Source organism: Dermochelys coriacea, chromosome 9, assembly GCF_009764565.3.
Source record: "Dermochelys coriacea isolate rDerCor1 chromosome 9, rDerCor1.pri.v4, whole genome shotgun sequence".
Classification (NCBI taxonomy): Eukaryota; Metazoa; Chordata; order Testudines; family Dermochelyidae; genus Dermochelys; species Dermochelys coriacea.
Window position 1 is genome coordinate 4,148,830 of NC_050076.1, and position 14,634 is coordinate 4,163,463.

Below are 14,634 nucleotides of genomic sequence, written 5' to 3' on the forward strand. Positions count from 1 at the left end.
CACCTTAGAGACTAAAATTTATTTGAGCATAAGCTTTTGTGAGCTACAGCTCACTTCATCGGATGCATCAAAGGGTAAGCCCATATCACCATCTGGTAGAGCGTCACTGTCTCATACTGTGCCCCCCTACAACAATATCTCCAGCTGGCCTAGAAGTTGATTAGCTCTGGAGACCTATCCAGCCACTATTAGCTACAGACAGGACCCCGATAGATAGCCTTTTAGGGGCAGATAGAGTCACAGAGGGATGGAGTTGGGGGGCAGGGAAAACCTCTTGAAAAGGCAACTATTTAGTAGCATTCTGCTTCCAGCTGGTTGTTTTGTTTATTTATATATTTGATTTCTCAAACCCAAGGAAATTACTAGTTTAGCCACAACGAAGGCCATAAACCAGGAGTCTGATCATTTGACATGCTTCGTTCGGGAGTCTGGCTTCCCATTCCTGTCCAAAAACTAAGCTAAGATCTTATAGGAAAGCGATCTCACGTATTATAAAGTGAAATATTTTCCTCAACCACCCCCAAAGGGCAGAACAATCTTCGGACATATACCGTAAAAAAAGATATTTTTACTTTCTCTACATTTTTTTTTTTTGGCAACGCTTCAATTTGCTTTGACGAAGTAAAATGACAACTGACCGAACAGCTCAGTCTCTTCTCTAGCATCCAGGGTATCTGCACCATGAGCTTTGCACCACTCTGGAAATTGGTCCCCACAGGTATCCTCTTCTGCCTCAATCATCCCCTCCTGCTGCCACCACAGCCACAACACTAGCAGGAAGGACCCTGAAACTTGGGCTAATCTGTTTTGTGCTACATGCACAGTTTGCAAATGAAAAGGAGTACTTGTGGCACCTTAGAGACTAACAAATTTATTAGAGCATAAGCTTTCGTGAGCTACAGCTCGCATCTGATGAAGTGAGCTGTAGCTCACGAAAGCTTATGCTCAAATAAATTTGTTAGTCTCTAAGGTGCCACAAGTACTCCTTTTCTTTTTGCGAATACAGACTAACACGGCTGCTACTCTGAAGTTTGCAAATGTGCTCTCAGGGCAGAGAGTGACATTTGACATGCACCTCTCTGTGAAGTGCATACAAGAAGTGTTCTTTAAGTACTCGCAGAGGTGTCATTTGCTCAGCCAACTCTTAAAACTACAATTTGTCCTCCAATTATATATAGAACGATTCTCATCTCCCTCTTTCAGCATTATTAACATTGCTTCACTTCTTTGTTACAACCACTTCTACCCCTCTCCTCTGCATGCTCCAAGGAATGAAAACACAATGGATCTGGAGATGCCAGATTAGATGGACGCTGTGACCTATCTTCATTTCATTTTCATTTCCCAAGTTAGATGGTTATGATTCACTGACCTGTCACACTCAGCTTGTCCCGTCCTCCCTGCAACATTTCCTAACAAGCCTTCACTTGTTTGGGGGACGTCTGATGATCTGTTTTTCCAACATTTATAAGGAAGATTGCTCCAAGGCACCCCAATGTCCTATTAAGTGATGCTTTCAATTACTAGCCATTACAATGGTCTTTATACAACACTGGCCTTCGTTATGTCTTATGCAACAGTTAGCTCTCAAGCTGCAAGGTAGAGTATACAGCATACATTGCCAACTCCCATGTACTCTGCAGAAGGCAGAAGTAGTCCAGTAGTTAGCTACTGGGCAGTACACATGCAGTAAGTGTTGCGACAACGAATGGAAGAAGGGTTGTAATGAGACATTTTGGGACAGGGAGACAAATCCCATGTCCTTAAAAAGGATGAAGGGGTGGGAGGAGACTCACCCCTCATCACAAAGATGTCAAAGATGCAATGGGTTGCAATGGAGAAAAAACATCTCCAGTTAAAGACTCATTTTTTAAAAATATATTTCAAACAATGTTGCCCAGTTTTATCCAAAAATACTATTGGCAGCTTAGTTTTCCATATGCATTCCCCTGGCTTTCCTCCACCTTATCTCCTCTGGCTCCTTAAAATTTCAGTAGTCCCTACAGATTCCTTTCTTTTAAAAAAAGAAAGAAGAACAAACAACTATCCCCTAGCATCCCAAATTCCCTGCATTTTAAATGGAAATTGCACCTAGTTCAATGTTTTATAAAAATCAAGTAGAGCGCTGGGGCTATACACCACAGAAACTGAATTTTAAAAATTAAAGCAATAATAATAAACCCCCAATTATCTCACACAGATTTATTATTTTCTATTGGAGAAAGAATGAACCCACTGTTTAAAATCCATGGTCATCTGTTTTTACTCCCCACGACATGGAACATTTCAGTGGACAAAAATTCATTGCTTTATGCTCAAAGCTAAAAACAGCTGAAGCCTTTAAAACCCCGTGTTGACCACAGCTATGATGAACAGCATTTAAACTGTTCAAGAACAGCGAGTGCATAGCTTCTGACAGCCCAGCCCAGCAAGTCAACCGTATGGAGTCTGCAACCCTACCACTGCTATTCAGCGAAAGTTGATCAGATAGTGTTAAGACCCAAACAATGCCACAATGCCAAGCAAACATGATCTCGGAAAGGTTCTCTCTGCACAGGCAACAAGAGTTTATAATTAACCTAGAAGGAAACACAAAAATATAATCCAATGGGTCAGACAGTCATCTAATGTGTGGAGGAAATGAACAAGACTGTATTAAGCACTGAATGTTTATCCTCTATTAGAAAGAGCATCATTGAAGACTTTGTAAACTGAATCCAATACGTTTCCCAAGTCGCCTTTTCTTGCCTTATGTATTTGCACACACCAAGTGCGTGAACCCCTGAGTGTACACACAGTGTGCCCTTCTTCCTTGACTCTCACCTCTCCTATCACCCCCTGCCCCGAGACTGGCTTTTGGTTTTGTTTTTCCAAATGACTGAGCTTCTGTCTGCTGGCAGGTCTAATATCCGAGGCACTCAGCGCCAAACGTTTTCATCTGAAACACCCTCCGTGGAGGTTTTTGCTCCCTTCCCGTTCTGATGAGTGTCAACACAGCTGCTTTCCCTGTGGAATGTAAGCTAATATTGCTGCTAGAGCTCTCTCAAACCCAGGTAACTTCCTCAAAGCCTCACAGTATGTGGCATTAGTCTTTCCCACCCCAGATCAGTTAAATAGTTAAACATATTTTATTTTTATGCTTATATCAAGTGCCCAAATGTCACTAATGCCTTTGCTTATGCAAATCAAAATACCTCAATAGGTTACAATTAAATGCATTCTCGCTACATACATTGTTTACATAGATTCATCATATAAATGTCTCACTTGTGTAAACTGGAAGAGAAAATATTAAAAATACAAAGTTAAGAGAGTTACCAGTGGGGATTCTGGCAAGTTTTCCCATCAGAGATCCTCTGTTTATTTATGATTTTAAACGGTAACTTAGGATATTTATAATGCACTTCCGTTTGTTCCCTAAACATTATCCACTTTTCACAATGAGTGTCAATTTTGGCAATCAAAGAAGTCATAACTAAGTCAACACAGGCACTGTTCATACAGCCACATGAACACAAGTGTGTGTGTATTCAATACAGTATGTCTACTGCTTTGCCTTACTTTGCTAGGAAAAGTTATTTTGCTTATAAGTAGCCCCCCACTGAACTGCAGGGTTTATTGTCCAAATTTAAGCCTGGACAAACTTCATTTTCATTCCAGTGCCTAGCCTTGCAAGTCACAAGCTTGCCATTCGCTAGAGAAAGAAGATTCTAAATCAAATACATGCTCCATAGCCAGCCCCGAGATCACCGTAGCGGCCAAGTGATAATACAAGTTTGCCAACATACCCCCTAAAATCCTTACCTCGCTATACTGGGACTGGGCATTGTTTTCCAGGTACAGCATGTTAGCAGTCAGGTTCAGCAATGCCGCTGTCCTCTCTTCTGGCTCCAGGATTTTGACAAATACCCCCCACCCCCTATGAAACCCTAAAGATGTGATTCTACTTGGAAGATAACAGGACTCAGAGTGTGCCTCTCTGCATAATTTAAGTTTCCCTTATATACCCAACTATAAGCAAGGAGCAGGAGGTGGGGCTCTTTTGCTTTACCTGTCCAATCTGTCAAAGTGCCACCTGGAGTCCTCCACTCCAATGGAGAGAGGCCTCTCCCATCTCATTAAGTAGTTAGAATTCCTTATCACCAATCTCTAAAAAGGGAAGGGGGTGGGGGGAAGAGAACAGGAGAGAGAAGAAAGGAAACTACAACTTTCTCCTGTCACTTTTATATGAAATTGGAAGCTCAAAGAAAGAAAGAAAAAAAAAAAAAAAAAAAAAAAAAAAAAACCATGGGTGCATTCAAGAGAAACTTCTCAGAGCAGTTCTTTTCTTTACCGCTGAGATTTTCAGGGATTTCTTCTCAAACAGATTTCTTCACTCCTGCTCCCAAAACGCTCGGGAGGTGCACAAGATTTTCAGATCTCAAGTACTCCTTTTCTTTTTGCGAATACAGACTAACACGGCTGCTACTCTGAAAGATCTCAAATAGTAACGCAGAGAAATGGCCAGGCCTGGGATCATGGTGTTAAAATCCATCTCCCCAGAAGTACTAAAGAAACCTCACAGTGTGTGTTTATGTCTCTCTCTCTCTCTCTCTCTCTCCCCCCCCCTCTCTCACACACACACACACACACAAATATGCAAACAGATAACCTAAAAGCATTTGCAGACAATAGAGTGGCAGTGTGAATGCAGTGCACCAACTAAATGTCAAAACCTGTCATCCCCTTATCTGCGATTGCTTTAGGTAACTCCTTTGTACCCTATATTCCTCCTTAAGTATAATAGGCCATAAAAATACTCCAAAAACTCAAATATAAAAAATGTTTAAAAGCAGCTAGTCCAAATGGTCTCCTGGTTCTGAGCACTGCCGTGGGAGAATCTTAAAATCTGGCTACTCCGCAGCAAAAGCATATTGTTCAAATAATTTAAAGGACACCCAAAAGCAAGAAGGCACCTGGATGCTCTGTACAGCAGGATTTATTAAATATTTAAACACACAAATAGGAATTTACGGCCTGGCTTATGTGATCCTCACTCTGCCCTCCCGGGCCTGTCTGTGTCCAGATGAGACAGAACTGCTTGCCTTTTAAATATAATTATAGTGCTCCTGCATTTTTATGTCCAGAAGTCAGTAATAGACCTACAGCCAACTGATGACTTCTCTCCAGGCTGCGACTGCTCACACTGAAGTCAAACCTCATGCTTCAAGGCTTGAGAGAACAACCAGCAGGAGCGTATGTGAGGAGGGTAAAGGATTCCAAACAGGACTGCAAGACTGGCTCCATGGCTTATGGAGAGATTGTATTCTTTGTCTGAAGTATCCGGTACTGTTCAGTAACAGATACAGGAGAGCTAACCATTAGGTAAGCACTGAGTGCTTAAGTATTGTCTAGTGGCTGGTTTAGGAAACTGTTTCTATTCCCAACTCCACCACTAATTCTGTGCATGTCTTTGGGAGAATCACCCAGCCTCAGACACCTCATCAATTCCAATCATCGGGTGGTGTGTGTGGGGGGGGAGTGAGAAACACTGAAAAGTACTTCATTGCCTATATGAATACGGGTGCAAACGGGTCCCACACATACACCCCTTTGCAGATTAGCAGAATGTGATGTGTTCTCAGAACCTGGCAATAGTGAAGAGGGACAAAGTCTTTCTAGGAAGAGAGAGTCCAGGAGTAACAGAGGGGTGCCACAGGCACAGCCTGTCACTCAAGACCACCCTCATTTTAGCCCTGTTGATCCCAAACCATTCTCTCCTTGTTCCCCAATGTTCTGGGTCGTTTATTTAGTGTTCCTGTGAGCTATTCAACAGCAGCTATGTTCCACTCTACAGACAGCTGCACTTCATTTGTACAACTCCGAGATATAGTCAGCTCTGGATTTACCTACAGGTAATGTAAGGTATCCACAGCTGCCTACAGTTCTTCTGGGCATATAAGATACAGCACAAATATATGGCATTGGCTAGTCAGCACTGCGTCCCCCACACATGCACTGGCTCCGACAGCACTGGGGGAGAAGTCTCCTCTGCACAGCTGTCACAGAGGAACAGCTGGACATACACCCCTCTCTGCACTGCTTCAGGGGAAGGTAAGAGTCAGCAGGTGACAAAAGCAGACACACACCACTGTGGCATGAGGCAAACCCCATGAGTCACATGGAATGCACAAATATGACAGTGAGTCAGGGCCTCAAACTGTAACCATAGGACATACATGCTTATCTACCTTGGGACAGAATGGCTGCAGTCAGAAAAGTGTTTCACACACAGCATTGTGGGGATGTCATGTTTATGGTTTCACTGCTTCAGATAAAATACGCTCAAGTTACAGGATGCTTCCCTCCCACCCCCGCTTTTTCCTTAAGCTGGCAGCTTGTACCCCCTTCCCCTGCCCCCAAGCAGTGAAAGATCAAGGCTTGATCATTTTGCCTCAAGTTATCATTAGAAATAAACCTCCTGAAATCTGAATCAAGTGGACCATTTTAATGCAATGCAGGAGACCGAACGGAATACAGCATAACCTCCTGTATCCCTTGTTGGCTGTGCAGAACTAACTGGGGGGTTGTGGGGGAAGTCTAAAATTACCTACAGACCACAGCTTTCTAGAGGGATTTTCAAGGGGAGATGTTCTGTGTGTTAAGGTCAGAATATTCTTGTTCAATACTTTGGTTTTTTGCTCCAGTTTATCTGTTCTTTTGTGGGGGGGTGGGGAAACCCAAAGTGCCAAAGAGGCTGAGCTAAGCTTTCAGAAGTGATGTGATTTTAGCACTTCAGTTTGTGGATGTTCAACTTGACACCTTAAGTGAGCCCAATTCTCAAAAAGTGCCAAATCATCCACCCTCTGAAAGTCAGGATCCTATAAGGGGTCTCAGGCTGGGTATCCCAAAACTTTGGCGCAAAAACCTGCACTAGTCACTTTTGACAGTTCAGCTGGAATACAGACAGCATCATTCCTTGATCTTTCTAGAAAGCATCTGAAGCCATTTTACCTGGATGGACACAATACGCATATTCAGAAGACAGGTTTCAGAGTAGCAGCCGTGTTAGTCTGTATTCGCAAAAAGAAAAGGAGTACTTGTGGCACCTCGGAGACTAAAATTTATTTGTTAGTCTCTAAGGTGCCACAAGTACTCCTTTTCTTATATTCAGAAGAGACCTTGATTTAACACGTCATCCAAAGTACACTGCTTCTAGCTTTATTGCACACTGCACAGCTTCATTATTAAAGCCAGAGTCCTGGTACTGCATGTGAATGTATAACCTTCTGAAGCAAGGTTTCAGAGTAGCAGCCGTGTTAGTCTGTATTGGCAAAAAGAAAAGGAGTACTTGTGGCACCTTAGAGATTAACAAATTTATTTGAGCATAAGCTTTCGTGAGCTACAGCTCACTTCATCGGAAGCAAATGTGACATCAGCCAAGTCAAACTCTTCATTCAAGTTCTCCTGTTTCCCTACTGTCCAGATAGCATGGAGTGGATTATAACACTGTTGTTGTTAAGAATCAGACTTCACTGTAGCATTATCTCCTCCTGAAGTCTAAAGTGATAGTGCTTTCAGCCACAATGGCAAGTGTCACAGACAAGTCTCAGAAGCCTGATGACAATACAATTAAATGATTATGCAAGTTCTTGTAGCAGGGGTGTGTTTGTGTGTGTACGTGTGCGCCTATTAGGTGGCTCAGCATGAACTTCCTGCAGATCAAAGCAAAAACTACTCACACCTCCCCACTTAATTTCACAAACCAGCATGTGGATAAGCCCTTCAGGAGAATGGTAAAACCAGCTCAGCTCAGCAGCATTTACAAATGCAGGTTTAGATAAAGGAAGGAAAAAATAAACTACATTGGTTTGTTACCTCCTTTGGATCACTGCTGAATGCTTAAAATGAGAGACACCATTAAATAGTTGGGGGGTGGAGGAACTAAAAAGTTATGAAATATTTTCACAGGTTTTCTTCCCCAGTGAAAATTTTCTTGTAAGTATGTATCTATCCTACTATACAAATGCAAACTGAGAAGTGAAACTTATTAGAAACAGACGCAAAGCCAATCAATTTATTTTCAATGTTCAAGCTAAGTTGAAGAGCAAAAAGTAAAGAAACAGCATAAAGCATAAGAGAAATATCTCCACCTAAGGCAGTGGTTTTCAACCTTTTCTCAGGTTTCAGAGTAGCAGCCATGTTAGTCTGTATCCGCAAAAAGAACAGGAGTACTTGTGGCATCTTAGAGACTAACAAATTTATTTGAGCATAAGCTTTCATGAGCTACAGCTCACTTCATCGGATGCATTCTCAGCTGTGGACCCCTAAAAAAATTTCAAAAAAGAGATGCAGACCCCTTGGAAATCTTAGGTATAGTCTGCAGACTCCCAGGGGCCATGGACCACTGGTTGAAAACCTCTGAGGTAAGGCAATACGAGTAACCCAAAGATTTTTTTTCTTTAAGTTGTGTTTTGTTTTTTTAAAAAAGACCTAATCAACTACAGAAAGATTACACCTTTGTGAGAAAGCACTTTATCGTCTAGTGTTACCCTCTAGTGTCTTCTGATCTTGCAACTTTCGGCACACAAGTAGACTCTTTTCAGTAGGGCTACATACGTGGACAGGCTGCTGGGCCCAAACAAGAAGCTGTAAGATCAGGACCTGCAATGGCTACAGTTCAAAGAGATTAGAGGAAGCCACTCTCCATTTTATTCCATTGGTGCACTTGACAGAACTTGGCGTACAGTCAGTTTCACCGCAGTCAATTCTCCTTAAGCATGTGTGTCTTCCCCCACAGCATCAGGGGAGAGAACACAACTGGATGACAGGAAAATGGGGTTTATGGACACAAGATTTGGTAGGGGGACTAAGGGGTTAGGGGTAGGTGTAATAGGCAAGACTGCTTTTAAAGCTGTTTTGAAAACTGACTAGATTTCAAGCAAGCAGTATGTCCCCAAGTCTTTAAAATTAAAAAAAAAAAAAAAAAAAAAAAAAAGTCAGACCAATCCTTCCTCCCTTCACAAAATCTCAAACTGCACTTCACTGGCAACCTGCAGCACACAATCACTTTTGCAAATTGCAGAGGAAAAACTGGTTTCAGAGTAGCAGCCGTGTTAGTCTGTATTTGCAAACAGAAAAGGAGTACTTGTGGCACCTTAGAGACTAACAAATTTATTTGAGCATTAGCTTTCGTGAGCAATATCCGATGAAGTGAGCTGTAGCTCACGAAAGCTTATGCTCAAATAAAAGAGGAAAAATTGAGATTCACTGAAGGTAAAGTAGTTCTGCAACCGGTTTACATCCACAGGATCTCTCAGCTTTCCCTCCCTAAAGCAGTACGCTTTCCCCAATTGGCTGTCACAACAGGCCTGCCCTCTGACCATGGGTAAACATCTGCACACGCTGCCTATTTGAGCTGTTACAGTCTGGTATCTCCACAGAATGCCTCAAGGGCTAATTAGAGTGTTAATGGGATCGTGTTGGGAGATAACACTGCAGAGGGGAAAATTGTGAAACAAAACCAGTTCCTTCACAACAGATTTGCAATATTGGTTTAGGAAGGGTAGGCTCAACCCCTGAGGAGGCTGCTCTACAGCTGTTGAGCCCTTTTTAATAAGGAGCAAGACACTCCTCTTGAACGACTCAATTACACAGCCAAGATTACGCAAGGTCTTCGTTCCTTTCCATTTCCCTGCACAATCAAAAAACCTCCAGCCCCCTTTTCTGCAGTGACAAGGCTTGGAAATGGAGCCTGCTCCCACTGGGACCACTACAGGGCCCATGGCAGATAGTACTAAATAGTAACCATACCTGAGTGACACAGGCTTATGTTACATACAGTACCTACAACCGTGCAATATACGACTGTAATTGGCGTAACTGGATAGTACCCAGAATTTAATCAACAGAAAGCATTACTTGTATTCTATTTCTGACATTCATATTATTCCTTGATTTTTGTGCAAATAAATCAAAGCACTGCCATGCTAAATTCTTTTAAAAACAGTCTCTAAGTAGTGTATCATGACTGAAAGGATAGCAAGTCCATGGTGAGAACAAAGATCTTTGCAAGCAAGCTGACCAGAAAATTGTAGCAGGCTTTCACTGCACAGAAAACACCACAAGTCTATGGAACTTTTAAAAAGGTTGTGAGAGCGATGGTGTGGAAATAAAGCCTATTTTTTGCTGAAATAGGCTTTTGTGGCCAAACTGTCGAGCAAATCTGCAGGCAAAGCCTCCAAGACAGCAGCAGCAGTTTTGCCACTGCAGTAATCATACTTGGCGCCCGGTCACGTCTTTCATCTGAAGATTTCAAAGTGCTCCGCAAACATTTAATGCATTAAGTATCCAGCGTTGCTGTAAGCTAGGCAATTATTTTGCAGATGGCGGAGAATGGAAACAGAGAAGCTAATGGACTTGCCAAAGGTCACACATTTGCGTCAGGGAAGCCTGGCTGTTTGAAAATAGCCAGAGCCTCGCGAACCAGCTGAGCGGCAGCGAACCAGCGGAGCAGCGGGGACAGCAGAGCAGCTCACAGCAGGAGTTTGCCTGGGAGTTCGCCTGGAGTGAGCCCAGTGAGGCTTACATCTTGCCAACGTCTCTGAGAAAGCTCCGTAGTAGGTAGGTGATATGGAAGGGGGGAATTCAGCTGTTGTGACCTGCACTGGATGTGCCATGTTTGTCTTTCTTCCCCAGGACAGAAGCGACTTTGTCTGTACAAAGTGCAAGCTGGTCTCCATATTGGAAGAGAAGATTGAAGGTCTGGAGCAACAGGTAACGACCCTGCGTTGTATACGAGAGACTGAGGATTTTCTGGACCAAACTCAGGATAGCCTTCTAGGGGCACAAAGCTCTAAAGATGTAGAGCAGGTTGCACAGAGGAGCCAAGAGGCCAGTGAAGAAGCTTGGCAACATGTGACCTCCAGAAGAGGTAAGCGGAATGTCCGGGTTCCAGTAACACAGACACAGGTAACTAACCGCTTTCATGTTCTCTCCACAGGTACCAATGCGGAGAGTGGACCAGATGATATGTCTGGGGGGAGAAAGCGGAAGGAGACTCCGCTGGTTGGGAGGCATGAGATGCGATGTCCTGAGGTTGGGGGTTCCACGACCACCACTCCCAAGAGGAGAAGGCGGGTGGTGGTGGTCGGGGACTCTCTCCTCCGGGGGACTGAGTCATCTATCTGCCGCCCTGACCGGGAAAACCGAGAAGTCTGCTGCTTGCCAGGGGCTAAGATTCGTGATGTGACGGAGAGACTGCCGAGACTCATCAAGCCCTCGGATCGCTACCCCTTCCTGCTTCTCCACGTGGGCACCAATGATACTGCCAAGAATGACCTTGAGCGGATCACTGCGGACTATGTGGCTCTGGGAAGAAGGATAAAGGAGTTGGAGGCGCAAGTGGTGTTCTCGTCCATCCTCCCCGTGGAAGGAAAAGGCCTGGGTAGGGACCGTCGAATCGTGGAGGTCAACGAATGGCTACGCAGGTGGTGTCGGAGAGAAGGCTTTGGATTCTTTGACCATGGGATGGTGTTCCATGAAGGAGGAGTGCTGGGCAGAGACGGGCTCCATCTTACGAAGAGAGGGAAGAACATCTTTGCCAGCAGGCTGGCTAACCTAGTGAGGAGGGCTTTAAACTAGGTTCACCGGGGGAAGGAGACCAAAGCCCTGAGGTAAGTGGGAAAGCGGGATACCGGGAGGAAGCACAGGCAGGAAGGTCTGTGAGGGGAGGGCTCCTGCCTCATACTGGGAATGAGGGGCGATCAACAGGTTATCTCAAGTGCTTATATACAAATGCACAAAGCCTTGGAAACAAGCAGGGAGAACTGGAGGTCCTGGTGATGTCAAGGAATTATGACGTGATTGGAATAACAGAGACTTGGTGGGATAACTCACATGACTGGAGTACAGTCATGGATGGTTATAAACTGTTCAGGAAGGACAGGCAGGGCAGAAAAGGTGGGGGAGTAGCACTGTATGTAAGGGAGCAGTATGACTGCTCAGAGCTCCGGTACGAAACTGTGGAAAAACCTGAGTGTCTCTGGATTAAGTTTAGAAGTGTGTGCAACAAGAGTGATGTCATGGTGGGAGTCTGCTATAGACCACCGGACCAGGGGGATGAGGTGGATGAGGCTTTCTTCCGGCAACTCACGGAAGCTACTAGATCGCATGCCCTGATTCTCATGGGTGACTTTAATTTTCCTGATATCTGCTGGGAGAGCAATACAGCGGTGCATAGACAATCCAGGAAGTTTTTGGAAAGCGTAGGGGACAATTTCCTGGTGCAAGTGCTAGGGGAGCCAACTAGGGGGAGCGCTTTCCTTGACCTGCTGCTCACAAACCGGGTAGAATTAGTGGGGGAAGCAAAAGTGGATGGGAATCTGGGAGGCAGTGACCATGAGTTGGTTGAGTTCAGGATCCTGACGCAGGGAAGAAAGGTAAGCAGCAGGATACGGACCCTGGACTTCAGGAAAGCAGACTTTGACTCCCTCAGGGAACAGATGGCCAGGATCCCCTGGGGGACTAACATGAAAGGGAAGGGAGTCCAGGAGAGCTGGCTGTATTTCAAGGAATCCCTGTTGAGGTTACAGGGACAAACCATCCCGATGAGTCGAAAGAATAGTAAATATGGCAGGCGACCAGCTTGGCTTAATGGTGAAATCCTAGCGGATCTTAAACATAAAAAAGAAGCTTACAAGAAGTGGAAGCTTGGACATATGACCAGGGAAGAGTATAAAAATATTGCTCGGGCATGTAGGAAAGATATCAGGAGGGCCAAATCGCACCTGGAGCTGCAGCTAGCAAGAGATGTCAAGAGTAACAAGAAGGGTTTCTTCAGGTATGTTGGCAACAAGAAGAAAGCCAAGGAAAGTGTGGGCCCCTTACTGAATGAGGGAGGCAAGCTAGTGACAGAGGATGTGGAAAAAGCTAATGTACTCAATGCTTTTTTTGCCTCTGTTTTCACTAACAAGGTCAGCTCCCAGACTGCTGTGCTGGGCAACACAAAATGGGGAAGAGATGGCCAGCCCTCTGTAGAGATAGAGGTGGTTAGGGACTATTTAGAAAAGCTGGACGTGCACAAGTCCATGGGGCCGGACGAATTGCATCCGAGAGTGCTGAAGGAATTGGCGGCTGTGATTGCAGAGCCCTTGGCCATTATCTTTGAAAACTCGTGGCGAACGGGGGAAGTCCCGGATGACTGGAAAAAGGCTAATGTAGTGCCCATCTTTAAAAAGGGAAGAAGGAGGATCCTGGGAACTACAGGCCGGTCAGCCTCACCTCAGTCCCTGGAAAAATCATGGAGCAGGTCCTCAAAGAATCAATCCTGAAGCACTTAGAGGAGAGGAAAGTGATCAGGAACAGTCAGCATGGATTCACCAAGGGAAGGTCATGCCTGACTAATCTAATCGCCTTTTATGATGAGATTACTGGTTCTGTGGATGAAGGGAAAGCAGTGGATGTATTGTTTCTTGACTTTAGCAAAGCTTTTGACACGGTCTCCCACAGCATTCTTGTCAGCAAGTTAAGGAAGTATGGGCTGGATGAATGCACTATAAGGTGGGTAGAAAGCTGGCTAGATTGTCGGGCTCAACGGGTAGTGATCAATGGCTCCATGTCTAGTTGGCAGCCGGTGTCAAGTGGAGTGCCCCAGGGGTCGGTCCTGGGGCCCGTTTTGTTCAATATCTTCATAAATGATCTGGAGGATGGTGTGGATTGCACTCTCAGCAAATTTGCGGATGATACTAAACTGGGAGGAGTGGTAGATACGCTGGAGGGGAGGGATAGGATACAGAAGGACCTAGACAAATTGGAGGATTGGGCCAAAAGAAATCTAATGAGGTTCAATAAGGATAAATGCAGGGTCCTGCACTTAGGATGGAAGAATCCAATGCACCGCTACAGACTAGGGACCGAATGGCTCGGCAGCAGTTCTGCGGAAAAGGACCTAGGGGTGACAGTGGACGAGAAGCTGGATATGAGTCAGCAGTGTGCCCTTGTTGCCAAGAAGGCCAATGGCATTTTGGGTTGTATAAGTAGGGGCATAGCGAGCAGATCGAGGGACGTGATCGTTCCCCTCTATTCGACACTGGTGAGGCCTCATCTGGAGTACTGTGTCCAGTTTTGGGCCCCACACTACAGGAAGGATGTGGATAAATTGGAAAGAGTACAACGAAGGGCAACGAAAATGATTAGGGGTCTAGAGCACATGACTTATGAGGAGAGGCTGAGGGAGCTGGGATTGTTTAGTCTGCAGAAGAGAAGAATGAGGGGGGATTTGATAGCTGCTTTCAACTACCTGAAAGGGGGTTTCAAAGAGGATGGCTCTAGACTGTTCTCAATGGTAGCAGATGACAGAACGAGGAGTAATGGTCTCAAGTTGCAATGGGGGAGGTTTAGATTGGATATTAGGAAAAACTTTTTCACTAAGAGGGTGGTGAAACACTGGAATGCGTTACCTAGGGAGGTGGTAGAATCTCCTTCCTTAGAGGTTTTTAAGGTCAGGCTTGACAAAGCCCTAGCTGGGATGATTTAACTGGGACTTGGTCCTGCTTTGAGCAGGGGGTTGGACTAGATGACCTTCTGGGGTCCCTTCCAACCCTGATATTCTATGATTCTATGATTCTATGATTAAGTCTGTGGCTGACGAGCATC

At 44.8% G+C, this 14,634-nt stretch overlaps 1 protein-coding gene across 8 annotated transcripts in view; it reads right to left on the reverse strand.

Annotated features, from left to right (window-relative positions):
• Positions 1-14,634, reverse strand: part of TP63 (tumor protein p63) — a 154,495-nt gene that overhangs the window by 81,648 nt on the left and 58,213 nt on the right. Inside the window, exon 1 of one of the 8 annotated variants that reach the window (XM_043492260.1) lies at positions 3,805-4,060. The exons of 6 other annotated variants lie outside the window; for them this stretch is intronic. In XM_043492260.1, coding sequence (XP_043348195.1) covers positions 3,805-3,846 — 42 coding nt within the window. In that variant the 5' untranslated portion in view covers positions 3,847-4,060. Of the gene's footprint in view, positions 1-3,804; positions 4,061-14,634 lie in introns of those variants that run through there. One more of the 8 variants, XM_043492259.1, reaches the window with a different exon arrangement.